Below are 12,167 nucleotides of genomic sequence, written 5' to 3' on the forward strand. Positions count from 1 at the left end.
AGGATCTATCACCTATTCAAGTGCTATGCTCTGAATGTGCAGGTCCCCTCAAAACTTGTATGTGAAATCTTAACCCCCAAAGACAAAAGTATTAAGAAGAAGGGCTTTTGGGAGGTGCTTAGGGCATGATATCAGAGCTCACAAAAATGGAATTAGTGTCTTTATAAAAGAGACTCCAAGAGAGATCCCTTCCCCTTTGCCGTGTGAAAATACAAAAAGTCTGCAACCCTAAAAAGGGCCCTAGCCCAACACTGCTGGCACCTTGGTCTTGGATTTCTAGCTTCCAGAACAGTGAGCAATAAATTTCTGGTGTTTATAAGCTACCCCGTCTGTGGTGTTTTGTTAGCAGCCCAAATGGACTAATACAACAACAGACATGTCTTAATAAGCAAGGTTAAAAACCAAATAGCAAAGATCTTGGTAAATGTAAATAAAAAGGAAGCAAAGTTAACAGTCTCGATATGAGATATTGTACAATTTGGGCCAAAAATTATTAAATGGGAAAAAGAAGAACTTTGTATAATGAGTGCTAAAGACTCAAACTTGCCAAGTTGCTTTAATGGCAACACTTTTCATAAAGCAGAGAATACAGGAAATAAAGGTAAAAATAGTACAAGAAATGCAAATTAAAATATATTGATATATCACTTTGCAATTACAGAATTTGCCAAAATCCAAAAGTTTAACAACTTTGCCAAAGCTGTTGGCAAACTGGAAGGAAAGGGGCCCTCTGATGTATTGCTGGTAGTCATGCAAAATGATTTAACTATAGAGAGGAAATTTGGCAATAGTTAACAATAATTGACTCAGCAATCCTACTTTTAAGAACCTATCCCAAAAAATACTGGCTAAATTATGCAAAAGGCTTCTTACTGTGGCTTCCTTTGTAATATTGGTAGCAACACAGATACCTAATCATTAAGAATAAACTATTTTGCTTCTGTACAGTAGAATACAGTGCAGCCATAAGAAAGAAGTGAGAATGATTTAAAACATTTATTCACAATGAGGGTTTAAAGTAATTAGTAAGTTAATAATTTTAATATTATGACTAAAATGAAATTCTGGATGACTTGGCAGTCTTCAGGTGATTCTAATTAGAAAATACATCCAAATATCCAAGTTTAGCCTCCTTGTATCCACAATGTTTTCTACAGATTTCTGTAGATAGAAGGAAGCTTACTTCTTTATTCTTTAAAATAATATCTAATCTCTTCTTCAATTCAGTAATATATGAAATTCAAAATATTAGTTCAATTGATTTATTGGAAATGAGTTTTGCCTTCTGAAGATTCAAGAAAGCCATTTAAATATGTGAAGAGTAATCTTCACTATGTCTCTTTTTGTATAGTAGTGAATTTACTTATCACTGGAGGTGCCCAACATGAACTGAAAAGCTATACATCATTGAGAAGTGGAGATAATTAGACCACTACAATGGACTCTTTTACTGAAAATGAGATGCTGGAAGAAGGAAAAATATAGAATGACTTATTATAGTTTAGATGTAAGTGTGCCAACTGCTAGTGCCAGATAGATTTGGGTTTTGATACTGGCTTGTACTTAGTAACTGAATACTCTTGAATTGCATAACTTGACTCAGTTTCCTCTAGTATAAAATGAACATAGTATTCCTTCCTCAAAGAGTAGCTAGAAGCATGAAACATTTAATATCTGTAAAGGATTTAGAATACAACTAGACTACAGGAAGAATTCAAAAGTTGTTGGCATAGTATTATAGTATTATTCTCTTTTATTCACCACAATTCCTTAAAATTTAGGATAAACCAACTCATTTCATATATACACATTTCTACTAATTTTAGCTATTTTATTTGTGATGAACTGAAGCCTCCTTTTCTACTTCTTTTACAAATCCATGAACCCTTGTCCTATAATCCGTACCTACACATGGTGAGTAAACAGTCCTCAAAACAATCCTTTAAATACTGTATCCCTCTATACATCTTCACTCTTCAGGTGAAAAGTCCTTAGTGGGACCTCAGTTGAGTCATCCATCACACAAAAGAGAGGAGTAGCATAAACTTGTTTTAAAAGGCAAATTAAAATATTTGATTTAAGAATACTTTACGAATGTTAGGCTGTCTTGTGATAATCTGGAAAATAACACATAACGAGAGTGAGGGGACTAAAATTTCAGAGTTGTCCTATGTTACAATTGAATGATAAATGCTAATATAGGTTTAAGTAATCAAAGCTGTACATAGAGAAACGATGGCCCATCATCATCATCATGAGTAATAATAACTTCCACTTTCTATCTACTGGAGAGTTAAAGAATATTTCCTTTGTTTTTCAGAGGCCACATTTGTTTGTAAGGTACAGATAAATGTGTTTTCCTCCTTTTATCCTGAGAGCAAAAATATATTATAGACAACAGAGAAAAATCAAAGGAGAGAAATATTGTAAATCTTTATACACTTTTATTATTAGCACATGCTTCCTTGTTACTGTTTCAATTTGAAGGAAATATGATATAATAAGAAAAAGGAAAATGTAAGTTTGGGAGTCAGGTGTATGTGAAGGTAAATCCTAACAGTTCATTGTCCTCTAGCAATGACTGCATGGCTTTGGTAAAGTTGCACATGCTCTTAGCATCCCTGTCTCTGGAACAGAAGCAGTATCTTACTCTTATCTGTTTGAAAAAACTAAGTAATGTAATTTCTCCATAGAACTTGGCAGAACACATATAATATGTACAATAAATGTTGGTTTCCTCTCTTTTTCCTTTTTTAATTAGGGCCTAACTGTAAATAAGGAGGTTTTAAATTTTTACAAGTTAACATTTCAGAGAGATTGAATTTCACCACAGGAACCTGGACTTAGTCAAACTTGTTTTCTAGTAGATCTTATAATCAAGATACATGGGATGATTAAAGATAGCAGTTGGTCATTCTTTCCAATAACCTGATAAAGAGAAACCACTCATAAATTGCTCGCAGTTCTTCTCTACAGTAGGACATTAATCCATGTATATAGTAGCTTTCCCTGCAGTGAAGCATGTGAGGCAGTTAAAATTACCCTAATTGTTCTTATGAATACCATATTTTAAACCCTCATTTACAACACACTAGACAACTATGTGATGTAATCTAGGTAGTTTATGCTAAATTTCAAGTGTTATAAATCATGGATTGTTAAATATCTAAGATATTTTGACAAGGCTACTCAATCTACATCACAAACAAGCCTATTTATTTCCTCTAAGAGATCTTTTTGTGTTTTTTAAATTATATATAACTACCATGTTTTTGTGATGTTTACAATCTTCATAGTCTTAGAAACACTTAGGGTTTTAAGAGAAAAATAATGCAAAACGAAAGAAGAATACATTCTTAACTTTAATTGTAACTCTTTCTCAAATATTCAATTATAAAAGTTCATTAGAATTCTACGTAACACACAATATTCACAATTGAAAACTGAGATATTATTCAATCAACTAAAATTCGTGTTGAAATTTCATTTTTATTCCTATTTTTTAAACCAGCTGTTGCCCATAAGCATGACATGAGTACCAAAGGACATCCACGCATTTTGCAAAAACTAAATGTGATTCTGAAAACGATTCAACATTCTGAGTTTGTTAGAAAGTAAAAAGGATTAATGACTGTGGATATAAAAAGACGTGATTATTTCACACAGAAATCATGCAGCTGTGTCTTTTACTACTAAAATACTGTGGTAGTTCATGGACATTAAAAGCACATATTGAAGGATGCTTTCGGAGAGAATGCAAAACAGAAGACAATAAAACAACATCAGAAAAACAATCATGACTTTAATGTTATCTTATGATCAGTTCATAAGAGGAGATTATGTACATTTGATATGCTGTGGACCTCATAGTATTGTAGTTTTCGGTCCTGATTTTCAAATCACTTATGTCCATGAGGAAGAGAAATTTTAAAGAAATTTTGTACTATTATATTTTCCTTGGATTTTATCAATTTGCATTCTCATATATACAGTTATCAAGGACTAATGTAATGCTCTCAAAAAGTTAGTAAAAGTAAAAAAACAATGGATGATAGAATGAGTAAAAGAATTCTAGGGATAAATCAATAATGAAGATGTGTCAGATTGCATTATTTTTTGCAATTACTTTATGCACTACTGTGGATCCAAACATGGATACATGGTTTAATGATCCATTATAGAGAAGAAGTATAAACAGTTCATGAGGGATTCCTTATAACCTGGCATTGGAAAGGATAACATTTGGGCCATTGGAATACATGAAAGCCAGTATGCTATGATCTAGTACGAATTTTGAGAAGCACTGCAAAGTTACACAAATTATTTAGCCTTTTCCCTCTGCCAGGAGGACAGCATGTTCAAAAGAGAAACTTCTTCAACTTGATTCTTGGAACAAAGAGATACCAGAGCTGACCAGAGAGGATCTACAATCATAGCATACTAGATAGGCACAGCCACTGCAGTTAAAATCCACTTGAGGGGTTTTGTTTAGTTTTGCTTTTTATTTCTTTACTGTGATGAAACTAATGTTTATATGTTGGCTGTATTTTATGTTATCATTATTCTGCCCTTGGGTTAGTCTACCAACTTGATATATACCATTTCATCCAGACAAAAGCAAAACAAAACAACTATACATTTATGGTAGATGTCCTCCTGGTCATTCAATTTCCTTACACTGGAAAATCTTATTGTGAATGTCGGTTTTGCTTTTGTGTGAGTTTTACTTGTAAAGAAATGCTATTTAGTAGAAATCTTTCCCATAGGAATGCCAATGCAAACATAGATTAAATGTAATTGCTCGTAGGTTTTACTTTGGATGTGTCATCTTAATCCAAAAATGTTATCTTACTTTTCGGTAATAAGAGATCATGTTATGTCTTGTGCTAAAGTCTTATAATATTTTGGGTATAGCTCTTCTTTTGAAATTATATTTCAGTTTTTACAGTGTACTTTGCCCTCACCACTGATGATCATCCTTTCTTAGCTTAACATGTTAAAAGGTAAACATACTGATGAAATCTATCTTTCCACTATTATAGTGTTGCAGAAAAAAGTGTTTTAGAAACAAACAGACATAAAAAATCAATCTGAGGAAAATAGGCTTCTGACAAGAAGCAGAGCCAAATATCTAAACAGTAAAAACAGACATGTTGGCTTAACACCAATTGGCATCTGCAAGATATTATGGGAAGGAAATAACTAGTCTTATAGAGCTTTGACAAAGAAACATAATATGTTTTGCAAAATACTCCAAATGAAAGCATCTGACTTTATGATTATTAACAATTATCCCCCAAAAAGTCTGAAAATACCTTAAACAAAATTTCCCAGCTACCATAATGTTCTCTATAGAACAATGACATGAAAAAGGAGGAACTGGAAATAAAGAGTTTCCATGTCAGATGAAAGTGAATCTATCCTGAGTGAAACACAGTTAAGTCACCTCTCTTTTGAGTTGTTTACAGTGTTATAATGAACATTTTTGTTCCTTATATTATAGACTCCTGCTACTATTTTGGTGAGATTAATTTTCAGAAGTGAGATTTCTAGAATAGTTAAGAACACTCTAAATTTATATAGATACTCTAAACAGTTCAACCTTAATGTGCACATAAATCACCCAGAGATCTTGTTAACATGTAGATTCTGATTCATTAATCTGAGATGAAATCTGAGATTCTGCAGTTCTAACAAGCTCCAAGGTAATGCTGGTGCTGTTGGACCATGAACTACACTTGAGTAATGAGGCTCTAAACCACAGTAAAACTTATTATCAATTTAAATGTCTCTATTTGTCAGTCACCTATGTGTTCCCTTAAGGAAGGTGTTGGGTCTTTGCACTGTTACAGGTTAACTCAGTACATGCTTGTCAAACAATGGACAGATGATTTATCTACCTTGTCGAAGTGCTATAAGGTAAGGAGGAAAAAGAAAACATAATCAAATTTATAAAATACTAAAACAACATTTATCTTTTGACTTAGTTGCCAGGAATGTCATTATTAAAATCCATTGACATAGCAATTTTAATCCTAATTTCTTTTGTTTTATATTTATGACATTTATGTAAATGGATTCAAATCCTTTTAGTAGATAACTGCCTTATAAAACATTAAAATTTAATTTACATTTCTGTTTTAAATTCTGTTTTTAAAAAATTTTATCAGAGAAACATGAAAGATCAGGAGAGAGGGAAAGAGATGAGAGACAGATGGAGAAAGAAACGGAGAGGAATAGGTACAACTGACTAATCTTAAGGATTATATCTTTACTTTTAAAAACCAGTGTGGCAATTTTTTTCCCTCTTCAATATCATTATTTTAATGATTCCCGGGGAAGAGGCATCAGAAAAGATTTCTTTGCTTTCAGTTCTTTTACTTAAACCAGCATATGCAATCTAATAGAGGAAATAATTCCATGCATTTTTAGTGAGTATTTCTATTTGCATATGTTTTTAGTAGATTTGCTTCTTTAATTATGTTATAGTTAAACTAAAGCAAAAGGAATTGGTATTCGCTAAGAAGAGATCAAATGAAAATGAGAAACACAGCCATTAACCAATTTTGAAAGAAGGTAGTGTTTGATATAGAATTTAAAACTATCTGTGGACACTTCATACAGAATGTAATTTACATAGACAAAGGTGAGAATTGAGTATTTCTGAAATTAGATAAGGATATTTGGAATCTTACACTCATGGGGATGCAAGACAATTTTTAAAAATTCAATTGTTATTCTATCTATAGTGTATCATACTGCCTGACTTCTGACCTCTGTTCTTCTTTTTCTTTTAAGATTTTATTTATTTATTCATGAGAGACACATAGAGAGAGGCAGAGACATAGGAAGAGGGAGAAGCAGGCTCCATGTGGGGAGCCTGATGTGGGACTCAATCCCAGGACCAGGATCATGCCCTGAGCTGAAGGCAGATGCTCATCCACTGAGCCACCCAGGTGTCCCAGGCCTCTGTTCTTCTTGAAAGAGATACATATGCAAACAGTATATGGTAAAACTTGCAAGCTATTAAACTATTTTGCATCCATAGTGACTTATACACTATGTGGTTATTGAGGTAGTATTTATTATTTTAAATAACTACGCTGGTAAGTTAATGCTATTGAAGACTTCAATCGTGTATTTTTACATTCTAATAGTAAATAAAATATTTTCTTTATATAAACAAAATTATACATCTGATAAAATTCTTAAGTTGAACAATATGCTAATAACAAGGTACATTCTCATAAGGAGCACTTTGAGGAAAAAAATAAAAAAAAACTTACATATTAAAAAAGTAACTATTTCCACCAAAAATTAAATTATCACTTTTAAAACTCTGTGCATTCAAAACCAGTAGTCAAACAGCATTTGTTTTTATGTTGCAGAGGGTGAAAAATATTTTCTAGAGTTGCAAATAAACAAATCTTAAGGTATTATTATTTGCTCCTAGAATGAATTTTTATCTCTTAAAAATATCTCTGTCAAGATAAGACTACTTTTTCCTATACTCCTTTCTGAGGGAAAGTATTTTGTCCAAACAAACCTTGTCCCTGCATTCCTGACTCTTCCCACAGAAGTGCAGGGAGTTAACAGAAAGGCTGGTGTAGGAAAAGGACTGACATGAGTAACCCTGCCTCTTCCCCTTCTTCTTCAAGATGTGCCTGTTTGGAGAGAGGACAATCTTTGGTTTGTTCTTCACTGCGTTAAGCTTTAGAGAACCTAGGTTGATATGGGAGCCACCCATATGCTCCTGTGACCATGGGTGGCTCAGGGCTATAATGATGATTGCTTGGACGAGTCTGTGTATTACTGGAGATAAGGATTAGGTCCCTAATCTAAAAGTATTACAAACATTTTGTTACAACATCTTACAAAATTTTAAGTAAAGTTTTGGTCTGAATCTTCCTTAGTCTTTTTGCCTTTTTCAATTGATCCAGAACCTGGGTTTGGTGCTTTATACTGGGCACCCTACCTCTCCCCAGTCAACCCAGTAGTTTTAAGGTCTTTGTATTTTTTTTCCTATTCAATCATTTTGTTGTTGTTGTTCTATATTCAGTACACAGACACACTTCTTTTTTTCCAGTATTTGTCATATATTGTATTATAAAGAAATATATTACAAAAACAGTCATGAAATATATTCCATAGCTAGAAATCAATATATCCCACTAGTGCAATCTTTTTCAAGATTGATTCTTCATATTGAGTAGCTTATTTTAGATATTTAAATAGTGATGGAGTTTAGATATCATTATCTAAATAGAAGCAAGCTGAATTACTATATTGATAAATAGTCTAGAAGCCATAAGATGAAATAAATGTGGAAAATGATATATATTGAAGAAAGTTTTTTATAATTTATTTTTCCCTATAGGGAGATAATTCAATCACTGGCTTTATATATCATAAAATATTCCATTAAAGGCTTCAAGTATGCTATCCAAAGTTTTATGTCTAAGTCAATAATATGATGTATTAAATAACTCAGGGGAAAAAAAGACACTTTTTATTTATTTATTTTCATCACTTTAATACTGAGAGCATTTTACACAGCTCATTTTTTAAAATGTTTAAAATAACTGGCTTCTTAAGATGTTTGCTTATATACATGACATTGTCAGTGTGTTAGTATTAGAGTTATTACTTAGTTGATTAAGAAGAGAGCAAGAGAGAGAATTAACTCCAGTTATACACCACAAATCTTATTTTTTTAATGCAATGATACAATTTCATGTTCAGCCAGGTAAAACATATAAAGCTAAAATATATTATAGCAACAAAAATGATTTAGTATAATTACAACAGCAATATTTTTAAAATTGCCTGAGATCAACCTGATGTATATTTTAATTGGAAATAGTTTATATCCTTAAGCTACTTAATAATTTCAGGCATTTTAGTTAACGTATTAACATCACACAGCAGAGATTCCTGAAAGAAACTATATGTAACATTTAGAGGGTAAAAAAAAAAAAAAGAATTTCAATAGAAAATACCAGGAATACTAGATGCAAGGAATATTCAGAAAGAAGTGAGGCGGCCAGGAAGCCTGACAATTCCATTTCTTCGCCTCCCTTACACAACTCCATCATGTGCCTTTAAGAAAATGTTTGAATAAGACTTTTAAATAATTGAAGTAAAATAATTCTGGGAGAGCATATTACTATCATTGGCTAATCAACCTGAAGAAATGATTTAATTCCACAAAGGATTTTTAGATCACGCTTATGCAAACAAAAGACATACACAACAAAAACTAATCTGAAGGCCAAAATGTTGCATCTACAATGTCAAAACAATCAAAAAGCCATTGTAATTTTAGTATAAGTAAAAATATATCCATGAAAATCATCTGTATTTTTTAATCTCTTTTGTCTTTTTTCTGTCACTTGCTTCCTTTCTTACTTGGAGAATATATTTTATGTTCTGAGATTCTTCTGGGTATCAGATATTGTCGACACAAACATCATGAAGTACAAGACCACTGAACTTTTCAAAGGAAGTTAAGGTAATAATTTAATTTTCACTTTTACTTCAGATTTTATTGCATTAATAATCATTGCCCTTACTAATCCATATAGACATAGCTTTCTATGTCTGAATGCGTTTTTATAATTATTGGGATATTTCGTAATTTTTCTATCCATAGTACTGTAATAACAATAACAATAACATAAATGCATTGCATATTTAATATTTTTTAAAGATTTTATTTATTTATTCATGAGAGGCACAGAGAGAGAGAGAGAGAGAGAGAGGCAGAGACACAGGCAGAGGGACAAACAGGCTCCATGCAGGGAGCCTGATGTGAGACTCGATCTGGGCACTACAGGATCACACCCTGAGCTGAAAGCAGATGCTTAACTGCTCAGCCACCCAGGTGTCCCGCATTGCATATTTAAATGATGCCATACATTGTGCCAAAAAGTATCTTCCTACATCAATTCCTAAATTGATGACAAAGATAGGAAAAGTTCCTGTTTTTAAGAAAACATGCAGAAATGACAAATAATAAGCCAAGAAACTAATAAATAAAATATTTCACATAAAAATTAATATTATGAAGAATCCAAAGACGATAATGAGGTAGTAGAGACTACTGGTGGACCACTGGGCACTATTCCTGGTAGAATGGACAGGAAAGCCCTACATGGAAAGTAATATTTGAGCAGAAAAATTGACCTGAATCATTTGAAGGTCATTGCGGCTGAAAAATAAAGTATTCTGAGAAGAAAAGTTGAGATCTGTGGCAAAAGCCAGTATCAAACCATTCATATAGTGAATTATAAACTATAGCAAGACATTTGGATTTTAAGTGGCTAGTTACAGGTTTTAATTGACAAACAGAGTAATTTGACCTGATCCAAGTTTTTAGAAGATTCGTGTGGAGCGTGGACCTGAGGCATATTCTAGGAGAAACGATGACTTGGTCTAGGGATGTCTGGGTGGAAGTCAGAAAGCTTTGACATGGGATATATTTGGAAAAAAAAAATACTGGCATGACTTACTGACAGACTGGACTGGCAGGTAAAGGAGAGAAAAGAACCATTTTCAAGATAGGAAAAATGAAAGACTAGTGGCCTTTTATACCACCTCATCATTGGTATGACTCAGTTGGCCTGTATTCAGTAAACTTACTGAGCAACTCACAAGGAAGCAGGGAATCACCGTTTTCATGGTTTTCCTACTCAATTATATAATTCTGTATCCAATTATATTCAGTGTTCTTCATTATAAGAGTGACACCCATTTCTAAATAAAATAGTTGAACATTATTAAAAGTCCTACACTAAACTAAATATATGGAATTCTGAGATATTTATAATTTAGGAAAATCCTATTTTTTTCTATTACTTTTCTTTCTCAAATATCATCTAAATGTATTCAAAATACTGAATTATATATCACCATGATAAAACATAATATTAATATATATATATATAAATATATATATATATATATATATATATATATTTATGATAGTCACACAAAGAGAGAGAGAGAGAGAGGCAGAGACACAGGCAGAGGGAGAAGCAGGCTCCATGCACCGGGAGCCTGACGTGGGATTCGATCCGGGGTCTCCAGGATCGTGCCCTGGGCCAAAGGCAGGCGCTAAACCACTGCGCCACCCAGGGATCCCAATATTTAAAAATATTAAAACTACAGATTTATTTTTTTTACAAATTCATAAATTAAAGAAGTACATTATTAAACTCTACTTTTACATTATGGATCATGATTGATATTTATTGATCATTCTCTCTATATTATATATCAACCACAATCAGAAATACTAAAATAGTGCTAAAAAATGTAATTTTAGATCTTTCATGTTTACTCCAGGAAACTTTTCCTGCTCTCTGTAACCAGAAGTGATGACTTCCACCTGTTACATGACTGTTTATTATTCATTTTTTGGAACAAATTTTGGCACGTCACCTCACACTACAGAGTGCAATAGCTATGACTGTATTTAATGCCTGCTATTATATTATGAATTGCCTTTAGGCAGGAACTAAGTAATAACCATTTACTTTACCATTGTGAACACCATAGAAGGTGTCTAGTAATAACTCAATAAATGTATTGAATATATTAGTGAAAAAATTCTAGACCTACTCAAACTGAAGTCATCTGGATTAATCAACACATTTTTACCTGATTTTTACAGTTTTATGCACAAGCACACATAGACACAAATATTTTCAAAGAATCGTACCTCCCAGAGTTGCAGATAGCAAGAAATGGGTCCCATATTTCTTGATAAGATTTTCTGTGATTTGCTGAAGAGTAGGTCTACGTCCCAGAAGTCTTATGTTGCGGAAGAATTCAGGAGCAAGAGGCAGAGGGGAACCAAGGAAATTTCTTCTCTCAACTGCAAGATTATTTACTTTCCAGCGGCCAAACTCCCTGAAAAGCAAATTTATTTTTATTCATAAACACATAATCTATCTGAATATTTTCATTTGAAAAGTTCACTCGGTAGTTTTGCTGGGGTCACCACATTACGATGAGTCTGGCCTGTAATAATACATCATGTACTATGAGTAGGAGAAGCAACATTTATAATTTATGTAACTGGAGTGAATATTCTGAAACCAAATCATATAAAGGAAAAAATAAGCCACTTAAAAGAAATAGCTTCCACTGATTTTTTTCCCAAT

The 12,167-nt window shown here is 32.6% G+C and overlaps 1 protein-coding gene across 2 annotated transcripts in view; it reads right to left on the minus strand.

Annotated features, from left to right (window-relative positions):
* The window catches only part of BRINP3 (BMP/retinoic acid inducible neural specific 3), a 354,638-nt gene that overhangs the window by 176,689 nt on the left and 165,782 nt on the right, over positions 1–12,167 (minus strand). The window contains exon 2 of one of the 2 annotated variants that reach the window (XM_055334216.1): positions 11,723–11,913. The exons of the other annotated variant lie outside the window; for it this stretch is intronic. Within the exon in view, the coding sequence (XP_055190191.1) occupies positions 11,723–11,913 (191 nt within the window). The remainder of the gene's footprint in view (positions 1–11,722; positions 11,914–12,167) is intronic. 2 annotated transcript variants of the gene reach the window in all.

The sequence above is a fragment of the Nyctereutes procyonoides genome, unplaced genomic scaffold (genome assembly GCF_905146905.1).
Source record: "Nyctereutes procyonoides isolate TBG_1078 unplaced genomic scaffold, NYPRO_anot_genome, whole genome shotgun sequence".
NCBI classification, from domain to species: Eukaryota; Metazoa; Chordata; class Mammalia; order Carnivora; family Canidae; genus Nyctereutes; species Nyctereutes procyonoides.